General features: G+C 42.3%; 2 protein-coding genes across 4 annotated transcripts in view; both read right to left on the reverse strand.

Annotated features, from left to right (window-relative positions):
• map2k6 (mitogen-activated protein kinase kinase 6) overlaps positions 1–3391 on the reverse strand; it is a 38274-nt gene extending 34883 nt beyond the window's left edge. The window contains exons 1-2 of one of the 2 annotated variants that reach the window (XM_085361646.1): positions 3331–3391; positions 3042–3165 (exon numbers count right to left, since the gene is read on the reverse strand). In XM_085361646.1, coding sequence (XP_085217772.1) covers positions 3042–3132 — 91 coding nt within the window. In that variant the 5' untranslated portion in view covers positions 3133–3165; positions 3331–3391. Of the gene's footprint in view, positions 1–3041 lie in introns of both variants that reach the window. The other variant, XM_085361645.1, reaches the window with a different exon arrangement.
• Positions 3392–6803: 3412 nt separating this feature from the next.
• On the reverse strand, positions 6804–11969 carry btbd17a (BTB (POZ) domain containing 17a). Of its 2 annotated transcripts, XM_085361086.1 has the most exons (4): positions 11706–11969; positions 11355–11357; positions 10015–10306; positions 6804–7878 (listed from the first exon to the last, which is right to left on the reverse strand). In XM_085361086.1, exons 1-4 carry the CDS (start codon positions 11788–11790, stop codon positions 6804–6806), a joined length of 1455 nt encoding a protein of 484 aa, XP_085217212.1. In that variant the 5' UTR covers positions 11791–11969. The 2 variants fall into 2 exon arrangements, with proteins under 2 accessions (XP_085217212.1, XP_085217213.1); XM_085361087.1 differs by lacking the exon at positions 11355–11357 and having other exon boundaries at positions 11706–11790.
• Positions 11970–19089: the final 7120 nt, after the last annotated feature.

The raw sequence follows: 19089 nt of genomic DNA on the forward strand, positions 1-19089 counted from the left end.
CTATTCAGTTCTGTATTTGAGCAGTATTTTGTCTGTTCGAGTCAAAATATTTGTTGGCTCCAACATCTCTGGTATGAGAATTTCACTAGAAATCAGAGCCGTAACAATTATGAAAACCCAAAGATAACCAGCGTACTATGATGTGCGACAAAGTAAATTATAAATTTTTTTGTTATATTTTATAGTTGACTTATTACTGCTCTATATTACCCTAGTGTACAAAGCTGGAATAAACAAAATGTGTTCTAGGTAAAAGGCCTTTAGGAGTCCTTTTATTTCATATTAAAATGTATTTTTTCCTCATCCTGATGTATTCATGTCTGAACAGATTTTTACCATAGTAGTAGCGTCCTGACGTCAAACATCTGCACCTGGTTTGGGAACAGCACCAAGCAGGACAGACGAGATCTGCAAAGGGTGGTGCGCTCGGCAGAACGCATCATTCAATCAGAGCTCCCTGACCTGCTGTCCATCTACACCAAGCGGTGCAAGTCCAAAGCTAGGAAGATTATGATGGACCTCTCCCATCCCAACAATGGACTCTTCTCACTGTTGAGGTCTGGGAAGCGCTTCCGCTCCCTTAAGGCCAAAACAGAGAGAATGAAGAGGAGCTTCTTCCCCCAGGCTATTCGGGGCCTGAACCAGGTGTAGGACTGGACTCTCCCAACACGTCACTATAAGACTGGACTCTCACACACGTCACCACACGCACCACCACACATTTCCTATAATCCTATAATTCCTATAATTTATAATCCTTATCTTTATAATCTCTTCTGCTATTTGCACATTCTTTACTGTAAATTCCTAAGTTAATTTGTAAATTTTTGTAGTAAATTGTAAATATTGTAAAACTTTTCTTCTGTCATTTAATGGTCGGGCATTGTACAGCTACAAGCATTTCACCCCCATGTCATACTGTGTATGGTTGTGTGTGTGTGACAAATAAAATTTGAATTTGAATTTGAATTTGAATAGTTGGTGGAGCTATTTTTAACTCTTTTATACACAGCTCTGTAATTTCATCGGTCTATAAAAGATCACATTTTGTAATCTGTTTTAATCTAATCACATATGTGACACAGCATGTAAAAAGCCAAGAAGAAAATGAAGAAGAAAGAGCCGCACTTTCCAACATTTCCAAAATCTGTTTTCTTAACTTCACTTTCTGCAAATATCTCTCAGAATTTTGTCTGAAAATGTAGCTTAAGGAACAGCTTTTGATGCATAAAATGCAAATACACAGCGCACCTCTGCAGCATGAGGTGAAAATACTCGCTCAGCGCAACCATAGACACACACACACACACACCTGGGGGCGCGACCTGGCCAGCCAGCCAGCAAAATGTGCCCCCGTTAACAATGCTGCCAACTTTTCCGTCTTTAGCCTGTGGCGATAACGCTGTGTGCTCTGTGATCAGCCGAAGGGTTCTTGCAAACCTCAGTGGAGTTTTTAATCAGAAATTTAATCATTTACAAATGTACTACGAGAGCGTATTTATCTATTAGTATTGATACTAATCCACAGAAAGTCAGAGAAACAACACATCTTTTTAATTTGTTTTGTTTTTTTGTTTGCATTTCATTTAAATGATCGGTCTGAGGCTAGTTTTTACTGTTGTGATGTTTACTGTTTCACACTAAAGGAGAAATATTTGTCAGGTCCAAGATGTCAGAAGCTTTGAGCAGATGTTATAATGACTTGTCATCGTGCAGACATCAGTAAATATATTCACCTACTGAGAAAAGCTGCAGAGCGATCACCAAATCATCTCTCAGCTGAAAGGTGACCAAGTGGATGTCATTTTAAATCAAAGACGAGATCTTAACTGGGCCTACATCCACTTTTCGTGCGACTGCACATGTGCAGTTTTCTGCTTCTACCGACGTCAATGGATGACAACAGAAACCGACTTCTGCTCTCAGGAAAGTCCCAAACCAACTCATTCATCTACAAAACATAAATAAAACGTGTTGCATTATTCACCACGTGATAAGCTGGCTGCAACAAGACAATTCCTCCGTGTGGGTGGACACTCAACTGGAGCAGATAAACAGGATCTGACCATTAGGGGGGCTCTTGCTCTCTCCTACCTGTTCACCTCCTGTGCAGCCTCTCAGTGCGTGCATGTGTGCGTGTGTTAGAGAGAGAGAGAATGCTGCATGTTGTGCAACAAACCAGCCTCACTTTGCACTTCTTGGAAATCACGGTGAGGGGAGAGAAAAAAGGCCCGAGCTGCTCTCACTGCAGCTGTTTGGCTCTTCCACTGCAAGCTCCATTCACTGATGATCTTAAAGAGGCTGCAGGGGGGAAGCTGAGCACAGCTCCTCCTCCACCTCTTGCTGCTGCAGGGTGGTAAAGTTGGGTCAAAAGTGTGACAGGCATGCAAAAGGGGGAAAGCTGCACATCGGTGGACACCCAGGGGTTTGACACATATCCAGTTGCTGGACAGAAGCAGCAGCTGACACACTTTGCAAAGCGCAGAGAGTGCGCCCTGTTCCTGAACCCTCCACCTTAAAGCTCGCGGGTCGCTTTGCCATCAGTTTGTTGCATTTTCTCTCCTCACGACCTGAAATAAATTTGCAGCCTACAAACACACAAACTTGTCCACTGACAGCTGCAGGTTGTCACGTCATGCCACCCCCCACCACCCCCTCCCCTATGCACCAAACCACATATTTAGAGCCCTGCACGCGACAAGGCTTTCATGATTTACCCCGAAAAGCGTGCACGCGCCACGCGTCAACTCGTGCAGAGTTCCTAATAAAGACCGTCTATCTCGTGACTATTAAGGCGCCCCGTGCTCTACATCCCTGCCTGTGCGCTGCTAATAGCGCCAGTACTAGTGAGTCCACACAGCATCGTCTTACCAGGAACTGTGCAAAGGGGAAGATCTCAAACAGGAAATGCAACTGACCCTTCTTAGCCGTCTAACTTTAAAATGCACCGGCCGTTCTCGACCTGCAGCGGTGCACGTTGCAGCTCGTGCAGCCGTGATTGCATATCGCTAGTTTTGCACACATCGGTTTCATATTCTTACCTCCCTTCGACTGAGACATTTCCCCTTTGCTTTGATGAGGGGGAGGGGAAGCACAAAAGACTTTGCCTTCTTTCTCACTCCCTCCCTCCATCGCCCTCGCACTGGAGCTTCAGCGGCTCGCTTTCTGCAACAAAGATGCAAAAACACAAGCCTCGATCTTCATGCACTTGGAGCCTTTTCGCGTCCGAAGCGTGCGCGTCCGTGCGCAGGGCGCCGGGACGGATGCACGGCCGTCGGGAAATCAGGTAATTCTGCAAATGCACTGCAAAGAATTCTCCGCAGCACTTACATGATGGGCCAAGGCTGGCAGCGGAAAGCTCCTAACTTGGATCAGTGTGAGCCCCTGCGAGAGAACGTTCTTCCTGCTTGGGCCGCGGAGGCTTGTGGGAAATGTAGTGAGCGCTGCGGCGTTTTATTTTCGAAACTGCAAAGACGCTGAAGTTTGTAACGTATCCTAAAAAAGAGTGGGTGTGGGTTTCGTCTGTGCACACAGGATGCAATGGAAACACTGACTGTTATATTCATTTCTGGTGGGTTTTGTACATTTTCAGCATCGATTTCATGATGCAATAGTTTGTAAAACACATAAAAAAAATCTTGCACCAGCTAAGAAATCTGCACATTCTGTAATAAATTCAATCTGTATTCGTTAAAAAGTCACTCTCAGCTTCTTTTCTTATTATTCTATATTATTCTTAGAGATATTAGAGAGTGAACTCCTAAGGGAGCTCTTGGTAACAGCAAGGAGGAAGAACTCCCTTTTAACAGGAAGAGAGTTCCATGAGATTCAGACTCATGCAGGGGCCATACGCTGTGACCTTTGTGGGGTTTTTGCTTTCCAATATAAAGCCCCTTCAGGTAACTGTTGTTTTGATTTGCCACTTAATAAATAAAACTGAATTGACTGGAGACAAATTAGAAAAGCGAGGCTGAAAGAGTTTAGACGTGTGCTGAGGAGGGATCGTGGATACAATGGACAAGGGATTTTAAAGATGAAGCTGCCAGGAAAAGAATGAGGATCACGGATGTAGTGAAGGAGGACATTCTGAGGGTTGGGGACAGGGTGGGATGGAGGCAGCAGATCCACTGTGGCAACCCCAATAGGGAACATCCGAAGGAAGAATTATGATAGAAATTGGTTCAATGTTTTTTAAATTAGCTGATTAAATCATACCATGGATCAAAGTCAGCACAGAGAAAGCAAAAACAGTCAGTGGGAGAAAGGTGAGTGTGGCAGGTCAGTAAGGTTTAAACCCGTGGCGCTCAGGGATTACTCGAGCCTGCACTGATTTCTTTATTTGAGACTGAGCAAGTTTAATATGAGCAACGAGCAAAGTACAAAAGTTCAAGCACTGATTATGCAGCAGAATTATTGCTGCATTATTATTACTGTTCCTTTCATTTCTGTGCAGCTTTCTGCTGTTGAGCTCTGTGCATCACTTTATTATTTATAGAATTATCATCTGAAGAGTCAGCAGTGATGTCAGTGCAGTGAAAAGTAAAAAAAATATAAATTTGCATAAAAGGAAACTTGATCAAATGAATCGCAGGTGTTTTAAACACTCTTTGTTCAGGTGTCTGCAAAGAATCCAGACAGAAAACGCTGTGAACCGTAGAGCAATAATATCACGTTAATAAGACGTTACAGGGGCTGCGAGGTACAAAACACAACAATATTTTAGAAATCACAACAACACTTGACTTTACAGAAAAGTTCATGATGTTTTTTCCGTTTCAGAAGATGAAACCAAGTCCTCGGTGACGAGCTCATGTCACTTCTTCTTTCTGTTGTCTCAGCATGTTTTTGTTAGTAAGTTTGAAAGAGGAGGATGGAATCGACGTGATCTGTTTTCTGAATTTTTGCCTTACACCTGAGAATCACAGTAGAAGTTAAACACAGAAATATATCAGGATTATCCTACAGTACATGTTAATGAAGCCATAATAGTACATCTATGTGATAAAAACAAAAAAAACTTTTATTTGCATGTAATAAAGCAGTTTTGTGGTTTTAATAAGAAAAAATATCATAATTTTTCATTTTTCTTATTTATTTTAAGTCTATTAGATTTGGAGGGGATGTTACGCGTTGTGTCCATCTAAGGCAAGCATTTTTTTTTGGTCTGCTTAAATGAAGCAGTTGCAATATCAAATCAAAATTTATTTCTATAGCACATAATAATACAACAAAGTTGACCAAAGTGCTTCACAGTCGGTCAGAGCAAAAGGATAAGACAGAATAAAAAGAAACAGTTAAAAGGAGGGCAGGAAACAATATGACAATATGACGATCGTGGCTCGAGAGTTGGGAGTTCGCCTTGTAATCGGAAGGTTGCCAGTTCGAGCCCCGGCTTGGACAGTCTCGGTCGTTGTGTCCTTGGGCAAGACACTTCACCCGTTGCCTACTGGTGGTGGTCAGAGGGCCCGGTGGCGCCAGTGTCCGGCAGCCTCGCCTCTGTCAGTGCGCCCCAGGGCAGCTGTAGACTGGATCAACTCAGAGGAATGAATATAAGGAGTCTGGGAGCTACGACAGCAAAGGCCCGATCACCTCTGGACTTCAAACGAGACCTCGGTTGCGTCAGGAGTTTGATTGGAAGATCTAAGTGACTTATTAGGGAGTTCGTTTATTAGGAAGGAGTTTGCATAGATAGCTGGGAGCCAAATGATTTAAAATTTTAAATGTAAGCTTGGTTCTGCTTACTTACATGTTTTGTTTTGTTTTTATATCTGACAAATAAATTTGATAAAGTAAAAAAAAAACAATTGATAAACTGACATTTGCCAGAAAATAATTTTTTGCATGTGGTGACAAAACATAAGCCGGAAGACAATCAGGACAATATTCAGTTTAGTTTTTAAAACTTATGAAACAATCTTTATTACCAGGCGACACTGATTAATGCAGCAGTGGATGTAAGTAACAGCATCGATCACATTAATGGATTCGCTAACGAGGTGCTGCGACATCGGTGAGAAGGAGTACAGGTTGGGTTTCTAAATAAGTTATAACATACAAGTAGAAGAAAAATGTTTAAAAAAATCAATTTACTTTCCAGTAAGCACTGAATTAACAATTTACTGATTTAAAAAATTGAGCCATCTACAATTTTTCAACCATATTTCACAACAACACAAAATATAATCAAAAAAACAAAAACAGCTAATACAAAATCCATCAGCAAACATTAACATCAGGGTATAATTTAATCAGCAAAGCTTTAGATCAGTGCACACCGGGCAGTGAATATCAGCTGTGACCCCTTTATGTGTAAATGGGGTATAATAGCACCAATAACAAATCAGTGTATGACAAAGGAACAACCTCAAGAATAAAGGACGAAGCTGGTGATGTTCTGCATTTTCCTGAGTGCCAATAAATCCCATAAAAAGACCAAAATTATTAGCGTGTTAGCCCATACGTCACTTTAAACTTTAATACCCAAGGTTTTTATGGTGCAGTAATTTTCTCAGATAGTTGGATGCTGTGTTTTTATTAAATACTCTTCAGCCTGGATGAAATGGTGCATTTCTTGGGGACTAATTTCAGTGGCAGATTAATTTCTGTTTGGTCCTCTAGTGAGTTTTTTTCAGCACTTGGACAAGACGAATAAAGACTGTCACCATCTTTCCATTATGATTTTACCCTCACAAAATGCTCTCAGGCAGTCCTGAATCAGGATCTTTGTTTTTTATTTGCTCAGTGACTCCAATGACTCAGGTCCACGTCTCCATGATGGGATATGAGTGAGGGTTGGAGTGAGGTTAATTCTTGGTGCTTATGAGGGTTTGGTACAGTGGCTTCACAACAATATGGAGGAACAGGGAGCTGTCCATGAGATATTCAGATGTCCGGCGGTACAGGTCAGCTTCGGCCAAGAAATCGCCGTTTTCCTCTGTGCTCTGGTGGAAGTTGTAGACGTGCTTCACCACCACCTTCCCCTGCTGCTGAGCCATCACCAGCACCATCTTCTGGAAGCTCACTCCAGCAAAGTCGGTGCTGGACGTGGCAGGCGTGATGATGATGCGAGGACGCCCGCCTTCTACGCGAGTCGGCTGCATGGCGCCCGTCTCGGTGTACATGGGCCTCATGCTCAGGGGCAACCAGCGCGGGGAGAACAGGACATTCCAAGTCACGCGTTTGTTGGCGTCATGGTTGCTGGGCCCCAGCTGGGTCTGGAAACTCATGCTGCGGTCGTCCCGTGTCGGGTTGTTGACGATCCAGGGGGACCCCCACACTGGGGACAGGTAGTTCCTGGGCACAAAGAGGCTACAGTTCACGTCAAAGTATTTGGCCATCTGTAGTGGCGAGGCCGAGTGAAACTGGTAGGACATGTAGAGCAGGTCACGCACCGACTCCTGATAGCGAGCCAGGATTGTGGACTGGGTTTGTAGGAGGAAAAGCTCCCGTGGGGGGATCATGGCGTAGCGCACAGCTCTCAAAGCGTTCTCAGCCGTCAAACCGTCCGGATCGTTCTGGATAATCCACGCCTCCAGGGCTGAGAAGAGCTCCATCTCACTCTGCAGGATGAGGTCTGAACGCTGCAGCAGGGACATAAGCAGCTGGCTGCTGATGGTCACCCACTCGCCGCTCTGCAGAAGAGACGACAGGTTCCAGGCCATGTACTGAAGACAACTGTCCCTCAGAGTCACATCCCCGGCCTGCAGGGCATACTCGTACCAGCCTGCCACGTGGCCTGACAGGGTGTCCCTGGCCAGATTTTGGGTCATGTACTGGGTGATGCCCTGCTGGAGACTCAGCACCTGATACTTAGTGGCCAGCTTGTGTAGAGGAGTGGCCTGGTCCAGACGCAGAGAAAGCTCCCCACAGTACAGATACCTGCACAGAGAAGAGAAGCTGACTCTATGACCACTGCTGGGTGTATTTTAGACATTCTTAGACTCATGCTAAAGCTGGAAAAGCTGCATTTTCATAGCAGACATCTTAAGTCTTAGCATCCACTGCCATTAAGTCTAGAGTTAGGTTTAGGGTTTTGACTATGATACCTTTCAAATTAGGTATCATAGAAAAATTAAGTTAATACAATAATTATAACATTGCACTTTTTCTGTTAATGCGGTTGCAGGTAACTGGGACCATTATTTACTAAATTACCAACTGTACACATCAAAGGGGCTGAGGGTAACTTTCCCAAAGATTAGTATGTCAAAACCTAGGCCGCATCCTTCGGAGGACCCGGCCTTCGCGGTCTACGTGGGCCGGGTCCTTCAAAGACCGATAACGCCGGAAGTGCGAGGCTGTGAAATGGGAGGGTCTAGCCTTCAGATTTGCGTCACCGCTGTCTCAGTGGTGTTTAATAAACTCAGCTGTCTGCTCCTTGCCATCTAAATTATGGCAGGACACTGGCGTAAATTCTCAACCATCTCACACTTCTGTTTAATCAGTTTTCTGTTTGGTGTTTATTCAGCTGTGTGAAACCCACGGAAGATTAATAAAGTTTATTTAATGTAATCTAATCTGATCATTTTAATCTCAGCCAAACCGATTTACTCAGGAACAAATGAAACACTGAAAAAAGCCAAACAATAACATTTTGAAGTTATCTAAATGACTTATATATCATGTTCAACATGAGTAGCGACAGACCCGTGGGGGGGGGGGGGGGAGGGTTGAAAACAATGTGCTGGGAGTTCACTGTTCCCCCGGCTTTAGTGACCCTTGAATCTCCGGATAGCTATCGATCTGATGGGTAACAGACGTCTCCGAAAACATCAGAGCACTTGTGCAAATATGTGATGTCTTGATAAACGGCAGATGTTTCAAGTTTACACAGCTGCATTTTCGTCTGAACATATTTTAAAAGTTTATTTGTGACCCAGAAAGTGTAATTAGAGTAATATTAAAACTAAGTAGCTGCCGTCATTGTTGGAAACTGGAATTGGCTCGGCCGCGCTATCAATTCTGGGATAGGTTGGGCCACGAAGGATAAGCCCGACCCATCGTTCAAATTCGGGGGAATGAAGGACGCATTTTTCGGCCGCGTTTGGAGCAGCCTTCGAATTGGGACAGCCTTCATCGCCTGGCAGTGAGGTAATCGGTCTACAAATGCAGCCTCCAAAGGATGCGGCCTATGTTTTGGGACACAGCTTGAATCTTTTATATACAGTCTCTGCTTTAAAGTATGACAGAACAGGGGTATTAGCAAACTAACTTAATGATAGCAAAAAATAATAATAAATCCCAATTTAGGTTAACACAGAGAAATGTTAGCCTTCGTTTGTCCCCTTCAATCCATAATTTACTTAAAAATCCTTTTTCCTCACATACAAAATCTTGAATCATCAGGATTCGTAACATTTTAAAGACCTCATAGTGACCTCAGGTGACTCTAAACCTCTCTTGTTGCTCCAGCAGCTGGAAAGCATTCTTTGTTGATAATGACTGAGAATGAGAAAAAGTCAGAACAGTGGCCTCCTTTCATGATGATTTCCCCCTCACAGAGTGCTCTCACGTAGTCACGAATCCAGTTATTTTTGTTATTTATTAAATTTTCCTTAAAGAAAAAGCACTTGGATGAGCAGATTAATGATCCAAACATCAAACCAGAGGCAGTTAACAGAAAATACACCTTAAGTTAACATCAAAACGAAGTGGTTCTCTTTAGAACAAGAAGGTTTAATCGAAGCAGAATAAGAAAAAGAAGCGTAATGTGTGTTTTGATTAATCTCATTAGCAGCTGAGATAAAAATAGATTTGCTTATTGATTGCTGTTGCAGGCTTCTCGGTGCTGCTACACTACAGCAGATGCTACTGAACAGCACAGCAGTTTCCTCATTAGTCAATTTGCTTTACATTGTAATCATTGATGGGCTCATATTTAGAGCTGCAGTTTCACACTTCCTCCCTCTAGAGGGTGTGCTAACTCAATCAAACTTAGTTGAAGTGACCCTGAAGGACAAAGGTGTATGTTCCCCTGATGCTGGGGGGGAGGGGCATCCTCTGTTCCCGCCTCACCTGATAAACTTGTCAAACACAGAGGCACAGTCGGAGCTCTCTCTCAGGACCAGCATGCTGCTGTTGCGGCTCAGCAGGATCTCCTCAAATACAGGACTCTGCAGGGAGAGCACCAGGGCGTGGGCCTGGATCACCTTCACCTCGTCCGCATTGGGTGTCTCCACCCGCAGCGACACGTCGCTTCCATTGCCCTGAATCAGGAGGGCCTCCAGACGCTGCACCAGGACCAAGGAATGGCTGATGGTGTCCCCGTTGCTGCCACCATCCTGGGCTCCTTCAGCTTTCGCCATGCCTGGGTTTTTTTTGAGAAAGCAGAAGGAGCTGGTGAATTTAAAGGATTGGATGCATTTCATAAATAAAACAAAGCTGCGTGTGAGTTATTTATTAGGGCAGATAGTGGGGTAGTATCATCCAAATCCATGCCATTGATCAGCCCAGCTGCGCTCGCTGTCTGGATAATGAAGGATTGTGGGTCATGTTTAATTAAAGCTTTGTCTCAGCTGAGGCGGTTGCATCGCAGCGCACCCCCGCCACCCCTCCTTCCTCTGCTAGACCACAGAGTTACTGTAACTGCAGGGATGTGAGCCTCGATTCATATTCTCAAAGTATAGTTGCTCTTTCTGATTCATTATAAATATTTGACACTTTCTTCCCCACGCTGACACAAACAGAGCACGCTGTCAACTTCTGTCTGTCGGCTGTGATGTTCAAAGGAGTCTGAAGGAGAGGAGACCATCCTCAAAAGAGTCCAGATGATGAGAGAACCACAGCAAACAGAATTTTAAATAGTGTGTTTGGCTACATATTTGAAGATTCACTCAGTGAATACAGTCTCTCTGATTTTTGCACTTTCTTAGGGAGCTTACACAAAATATTTGGTCTGAATCATGTGTTTATCTTAAAAAAAATGTCCCCCACATATATTTTGTTTTGTTCTCTGGACTTAGAAGCTTTGAAGAAAACTGCTTTTATTTACCTCTTCCGCCACCAGTTGTGTTTGGTTAACATCTGCTTCTTTTTTATAATTGTTTTAGCAGTTTTAAACACCCAAAGTTGTTTATTTCTTTACCTTTTAGCTTCATATTTAACATCAAATAAAACCCAAACCTAACCCCTGATGGATTCCCAGCGAAAAGGTGGATGTCAAGAGTTTAAAAAAAAACTCAGTAACAGTAGAGCCACTGTTACTGTACAGCACTTATTATTAGAAATAAATCTACTACTCATGCACACGAGAGACCAGTTTCAAATGCATGTGGGAAAGTGCACCAATATGAACTATTTGATTGTAAACTGCTAAAAATAAATACCAGTAAGCCTGAGTTTGAAAAATAAAAAACCTGCTATCACTGTGTCCCAGAAAAAAAAGAAGAAGGTCAAGTCACTTTTTCTTTCATACAGCCGCCAAAATGTAAAAAGTGATCTCAGTGAAAACTATTTCCTGCTCCTTTCACAGTTTGGCTCTTTAAATGTACTTCTAGAAAACACATCCTTAGTACTCGTTTGCTCTCACTCAAAATCAAAATCTGTTTCCATGAGAATGAATTCAGTTCAATTTATAGAGACATTTACAGATAAATAAGGCAATATTACAGAAAGACAACCCAACGATCTTCTAAGAGCAAGAATTGACTTTTAACACAAAGAAACTGCCGCATGTCTCAAATGTTCTGTATTTGTGCTCAACGTACCTGCAGCAGAAGCGGCAGCCTCCATCTGAAGGCAGACAGCCAGAAACAGCATCCCAGCGTGGATGCGAGCAGCCTGTTTCACCATCTTTTCTCCTGACTGTCCTTCCCCGTCTATCCTGGAATTCTGCTTCCTGTTGTTCGGAGGATGATGGGGTCTGCGCCCGAATGACGGATAAGACTGGGGGTTCTCCTCACCACGTCCAGCCCACCACCACTACCAACACCATCGATTTGTGGGTGGAAGCAGGCCGGGGTTGTTTCCATGACTACCGCTTTGATCCTGACTTTCCTATCCTTGGGTATCAACGCTGGCTGGACATCATTGATCCAGCAGTGATGCTGTGGGGAACTAACAAAGCTGAGGCTGGGGGGGTAGAGCTGGGATGTTCAAAAAGAAGAAAAAACACAGTCATCTGATAATTTGTTAATGCCTGCAATCATCCTAGTTGTCAAGCTGACATCAGTCTCTCTCCAGGCCACAGACAAAAACACAAAAACACCTCATATAATCTTAATTATTTATATTTACTTATATATAACAAAACAAAACAGTCCTGACCCTGAAGGTGTGCTGCAGTATCTGGCAACAAGATGTTAACAAGATGGGCCGTGGTGATCAGACGGCCATATTCCGTTGCCCACGTGCCCATCTTTGGTGCCTTCAGCAGTGAACGGGGAGTCCGCGTGGGAACGCTGGCTGGTCTGCGGCTGTGCAGTCCCATACATAACAAACTGCAATGCTCTGTGTTGTCTGAGACCTTTCTATCAGAACCAGCATGAATGTTCTGCAGTTTGAGTTGCAGCAGCTCCCCACGTGCATCTGTGAGTCTTGGCTGCTCATGACCCTGTTGCTGCATCACCACTGTTTTTTCCTTGGACCCTTTTTATAGATCCTGATTGGGGGGGGGGGGGGGGGCGCGAGGAGAAGGACAGAAACACAATACATAGACTTTAGAGCAGTGAAGTTCTGGTATTTTTGTATTTTTGTGTGTTTTTGGGGTGATTCAGAGAACATGATTGGATGGTATCTGCATGTGGAGGAAGAGCAGTGAGGGTGTTTGCAGCCCCCTGCAGACACACACAGTCTCATTTGGTGGAGATTAGCAGGGCAACAATGGGCCAAAAAACATCTGGAGGCTCTGTAACAGCTGTATCCCATAACCTGACCTCCAGAGTCAATCTAACCCCCCGGAGATGGTTTAAGATGGTGAGTCCTATTATTAATATTTTACACAGGATAGCAGTAGGAGTGCCCCGAAGGTGTTCTGGTTTGGTGGTGAGGATGTCTGACATTATGATGTTGAGCTTTTCAGTCTTTTTCATTATCAGTTTAGTTTTTTTTTTCCCAAAAATGACCCCAAAATAAATTGCACAACACATTTTCAAGCAATACATTTTTAAAAAAAGGCAGAAGTAGCGAATATGATGTAAATTAAAAGACATATTTACAGGTTAATGTTACATTTTTTTATTTTTTAGAATAAATCCTCCACTTTCAAAAACTTTACATTTTTTTGTAATTATTTCATGGTTCAGGCTTTAAATGAAAAATTGAACTTGACAGTGTGTAGTTATTTATCAAGTCAAATAAAGACCGGTGAACTGACATATTTAAAGCGTAGCAGTTTTATCAGGGATATCCTCCCGCCTGCATTTACAAACTCCACATCCTGATAAGTGTGTCAGTCTGTTCACCCCGTTCACCACATGTGCGTGACACAGAGACACAAGCAATTTATTCACAGCTCCAGGCTACGGCACGCTTCATCAGGACCGTGAGTAAGTTAAACCATCGATAACCGTCTCTAATTAATCTCCTCATAATCTCCTTTTAAATATGTATAAAAGCAAACTAAAACTCAGAGTCCACAGCCGATGTCTTGGCTGTTTATGTTTATCGTGTTTAGTGCAGTCGATTCTAAATGATGTGATCATGTGACTGTTCTTATCACGGTCTGACTCTGGATAGAAACGAGGTCTCTGTGTCTGGATGTTTGGTCAGTCAGTGATAGTAGCCTTTTAGTGGCCTCGCCTTCCTGTAACATTATTTACTTAAATTATATCCAGTCACATTCATGGGAGCAAACATTTCCATCCTTTAGAAGATTTACAACCAGTCGGCCTGGTCGTCTGCCTCCAGGCTTCCAGGTATCTCTGATTTATGTCATAACATAATAAAGTGATAAAGATAAAATTTCCTCCTGTGATGCTCACAGCTTTCTTTTAATTCAGCAACATTTCTTTCCATAAGTAATGCTTTCGTAAACAAGTACAACACCTTTTCATAAAGAGAGAATCAGACTAAACAGATACAAAGAGGGAAGCGAAAAACAATGTTAGAGGACCGTTCAACCTCATCAGCCAAAGCAACAGCAATATTAATGCAGAAAAAGGCTTTGACAAACTCTGGTGGTCCTTCCTACTTGGATATTTAACTGCAAACCTACAGTCACCACATAGAACTGCTTGCCATTTTAGTACGTCAAAATTTCAGCATCAAAAGCTATTTAGTTTAGAACACAAAATTAATTTCTACACTGATCGTCATGTGGGCCAAACAGACTCAAGTGCAGATTCAAAGAACTTGGAATAAAAGTCAAAGGGTTTATTTAGAGAACACCAGGCGTTAGATACAGTGTGCAGGGTAGAGGGCACCAAGGGTCCACCGGAAGGAGGGAAGGGTAATGCACGCTCGATTGCGATCACACACGCCATGCTCCTTCTCGCTCCACGCCACTCTGCCAAAACACTCACGCTCAGGAATCCAGGAAGGGAAACAAGGACAGGTCCAGGGTAATCTATATACAAGAAACAGACGATTAGATCAGCGCTAGAAAAGCACAAGAGATCAGAGAGTTGAATTAAGCCAGAGCTACACTAACACAGGTTGCACAATGATCCAGCGATGAGAAGCAGTGAGCCACTGCCTTAAGTAGTGGCCATGAGAGTCAGGTTAGTGAGCGGCAGGTGAGTAAACGATCACAGGTGTGTGGGTGGAGCCAGAGGAGAGAGAGAGAAACATATGCCAACAGAGTGAGACACAGGGACCATGACACTGATAATATATTACTGTATCTAAAAGAACCCACAAACTACATAACAACAAAAATATCAGACTTTCTATAAACTGGTTTAAATCAATAATTCTTCCAATAACAGAGAAATCCTGGAATCCTGCACAGCAACAGCTACACTTCTCATTCCCAGCAGGCAACATCAGGTACCGAGCTATAAATGTCTCGTCCAGACTGTCAGATTTAGTTCACCTAAACGTCACTCCAGGTATTTATACAGGTAGTCCCATTGCAATCCAATGTCTCATGTACAAGAGAGACTTATAAGAGAGAAAATGGGTCTGAAGGCACTTCATTTTTAATAATACTAGCTAACCAGATCATCAGATGGACTCATCTCAGTAAAGCCCCCAACTCTTGGATAGATTGTAACAGCGTCAGACTTCCAGACCTATCCTTTATCCTTCTTCTATTAAACTCCATTAAAGTGTTTCAAGAACCCGGTGATCTCCACCTTGACAGCTTGGTGGAAAACCCTTGAGATTGGAAACCTGTAGTCTTGCTTCAATTTCCAGATAAGCTCATGACAGCCTGTAATCTCATTCAAAGATTTGGATTGGGCAACAATCAAAGGTTTCCTACACTTCACAACCCTTCACCCTCTACAAACATCTACATTTGTAAAAGAGATCTCAAATCTTTAACAAGCAAACAAAACTCTCTCAAAACTGTACAGAGTAATTTCAGTCACAGAATCATTATCCATCTCCCAAAGGACCTTTCAACTGTCTTTGGAGCCTGATTTTTGGACATGGAAATTCACTCATTCAATGCAAAATCTTAATCACATAACACGGGTTGAATAATATGGGTTTCTCTGATTCTGACATTTGCACTCAATGTACTCAAAACACCACAGATGCATATTTCCATGCATTGTGGCTCTGCTCACCTTTGCAGCATTTTTGAGTTGAAATCCCTGAAAAGATTTCCTCCTCATTTGTGCTTACTTGGTAGCATAACCTCGATTTATCTTTCAACAAAGCTGTTTAAATTCACACTCACTGCTCTAACCATCTACAAGAAAAAAAAACTTGTTAACTAGAAAAATTAGCAAATGCTCAGTATTGATACCCTAATAATCTCCTAATTATTATATATAATTAATTATAATTATAATTATTAAAGAATCACAGCAAGTTAATTGGGTGAAATGAGATCTCTGTTTAACACACAACGTACAAACTACAAATATTATTAATTGTCAATCATAGTAAAGACGTATAAGTGTTACTGTATAAGACGGTAACACTTACTGTAGTTACATGCTGCGTCCACTAGAGAGCAGACTGACTGCAGCCAACATTCAGGACTGCTGTGCGGGATCACTCCATGGAAACACCAGGGATGGAAAGGAGTGCAGCACTTTATCACTGTAGCAGATCATGTAGCTGCAGATCAGCTGGAGACTTTGAGTCTGAATAGAATAGAATAGGCCGTAATTGTCGTTGTACATGACATCATGGGTGCTCCACAACAACTGTGCAGGAATAAATAACAAACCGAAGAAATATATACAAACCAGAGGAATATGTATAAAACAAGACAAAGGCACACATTGGAGGACAAACTCCTTGGAAGTGCAAAAGAACTTGGTCTGAGTACAGAGACCATATGTGAGTGGACAGAGTGATGAGGGCCACTCAGACCATGGCTCAGATTGGTGTCATGGGTCCAGGTGACATGTGAGATGTGGGTGCCCTGAAGGTGTTCTAGTTTGGTGGTGAGGATGTTTGGTATTGTGATGCTGAATGCTGAGCTATAGTCCACGAAGAGCATCCTCATGTAGTGCTTCCTGTTCTCCAGATGGCTCAGTGCACTATAAGGATGATGGTGATGGTGATGGCATCCTCCGTGGACCAATTTGCTCTGTAAACAAACTGGTGGGGCTCAGGTGAGGGGGGAAGAGATCTCTGATTTGCTGAGACACTATCTGCTCCAAACGCTTCAGACCTGAGGTCAGCCTGGTGAGGATCCCTGCCAGTTATAAATAACACTACAAATAAAGCCAAACCTAAAAGGATACAGATGCTTATGCAGTGTGAAATTCTCACACAGCAGAAATTCAACAGGACCTCATCATAAGAACAGGAAGAACATAAATACTAACTGTTGAAAAGTCAGGTAATCATATGCATCTATATTCATTTAAAGTTAATTATGGCCATGTGAAATTAAAAAGGGAAGAAAAAAGAAAGAGAAGTAGAAATAAAGCTGTCAAGGTGAAAAAAATAGTGAAAAAAGGTAAGAGGGAAAGATGCAAAGGTTTTAATCCCGTATCAACAGACTGTGATGGTGTCGGCTTTCTGTTTTGTGTATTTGATGAATACTCTTCCTTTGTGTTGTCATATCTTATGTCAGTTTCTCTTTGTGGTTTGGATTACAAACACTGCTCTGCTTTATTTTGGTTACTGGTATTGTCTGAGTCCTGTGTCCCCTTTTCAAACTAACAAGGACAAAACTATGAACTGTCATTATTGATTCCTTAACATTAAAGTGCAGCAGCTGCTTTAATTCTCATGCATAATTAATTTGTTTTTTTTTTACTGTTAAAAATCAATAAAATTATAATTATGTGTACTAATGATTAGTAATGTATATTTATGTTGTGTAATAAATTATTAAGATACACTAATTGAAGCTACCTTTGACTGCTCTGTTATTCACACACGGCGGTGACTTTATAATTTACTTTACATGTATGCACTGTAGCAAAGCTGATAAGAGGCAGTTACTATTACAGTTTGATATTTACACACAGATTATGGATTCGTTGACTTTCCCTCTGTGTCGAATATGCAGTTTAGTCAAAGTGAAATCAAAATCTGTCCGTTGTTGCTGATCTCAAACCAACCTGTTCTACTTCCTGTGGCTCATAAAGGAAAGCAGGTCATCTACGTCTGAATGCCCAATATCCTCGGCCAAGACACGAACCCCAAGATGCTCTTCGATGCATCCATCAGCGTGTGAATGTCAAATAAAAAGCATAAAGTAATCTAAAAAAGAAAAAACTGCTTGATATTGTTAGTTCATTTTTAATATGAGCATCCATCACTTAACAGCACAGAAAAGTGAGGCAGGGCCCCTATAAGATCATTTTTCTGCATAAAAGGTTAAAAATGTTTTTTAAATGGGTGCATTTGGGAGGTTTTAGTTTCTACTGAGTTAATAACGCAGCGTTAAGTGTTTTTAGTGTTTGTGTTTTGAACCCCAAATACACTTATCATAACCTAACCAAGCTTTTTTTTAAAGGAAAAGAAAGGAAAGGAAAAGATCTTCTTTGAAGGAAACTAGATGAAGAGCATTTTAATATTCCCACATTTTTTACAGCACGGTCAGAAACTGATTTATGATTCCAGGTCAGTGTGGCTGGATGGGGGACCCAGTTTTCCATGGATGCAGGCATGTTTGAGAGGGCTGTAAAACATGTGATTTATAAAACCAAAAGCAGCGAGTTGTAAATTCATATTTACGGACATTAAGTCAGGGTCGTGTTTACATTTCTAAACTGCCATAGATTTGGGACGAAAGGCAAATATAATGAAGTTCAAATTCAGAGCGAAATAGTTTTTCCAGAGGGCCAAATTTGGCTCACATTCCTTCCACTGTTATAAAGTCCTGTCTTATTATTAATGATATACTCAGGCCTGGTTGTGTTGTCCACACCGATGTGTTTAAATCTAACCGTGTAATCAGATTAAATAATGATGTTATCATGATGTGCTTGTTTGCTTTACTGCAAAATGTCACACAGAGGTCGTTCTTAAATAAATAACAGAGAATCGGTGCCAGATAGACTCAGTGCTTTGGTATGACTTGAACAAATAACACAGAAATGTAACATCAGTCATGGCAGGGGCAACTACTGATTACTGCTGCACGTATGGCAAACACACCAATTATTTTATTTCATTTCGCCTCATATGCACATATGCAAGCATGAAAAATAATGTAGTATGAAAACACGCTAATGAATTCCAGCCAAAAGGAGAGCGTGAAGTCATGAGTGTGTGCCTGAGCGGTGATAAGGTGGTCGTGTTTGTCTCATGTTTCAGCCTTTGAGAGTCTTACTGTCTGAAAGCTGCACAGAGTGACAGTGCGGGAAGCTGAGGCAGCATCCTGGTGGAGGTGACCTGTGAGACGGGCCCAGCCTCCGCATCAGTTTATCTCTCCGCGGAGGCTCCATCACTTCTGCTTCTGCTTTCTTTTTGGTCGTCCTACAGCTGCTGTTGTTTTCCACCGGTTGATCTACAGCATGCAAACAAAGGCTGACTATAAATCACAGCTGACTCTACAAGCATGAAATCAGC

The sequence above is a fragment of the Diplotaxodon limnothrissa genome, linkage group LG8 (assembly GCF_057381915.1).
Source record: "Diplotaxodon limnothrissa isolate DT_005_m linkage group LG8, D_limnothrissa_male_GT1.1, whole genome shotgun sequence".
Taxonomy (NCBI): domain Eukaryota; kingdom Metazoa; phylum Chordata; class Actinopteri; order Cichliformes; family Cichlidae; genus Diplotaxodon; species Diplotaxodon limnothrissa.

Excerpts from the sequence above, each read along its gene's own strand:
- btbd17a (XM_085361086.1), bottom strand. The coding sequence starts at position 11,790 with ATGGTGAAACAGGCTGCTCGCATCCACGCTGGGATGCTGTTTCTGGCT. Across the intron at positions 7,879-10,014 it reads GTGTTTGACAAGTTTATCAG|GTATCTGTACTGTGGGGAGC; the intron begins GTGAGGCGGGAA and ends TTCTCTGTGCAG.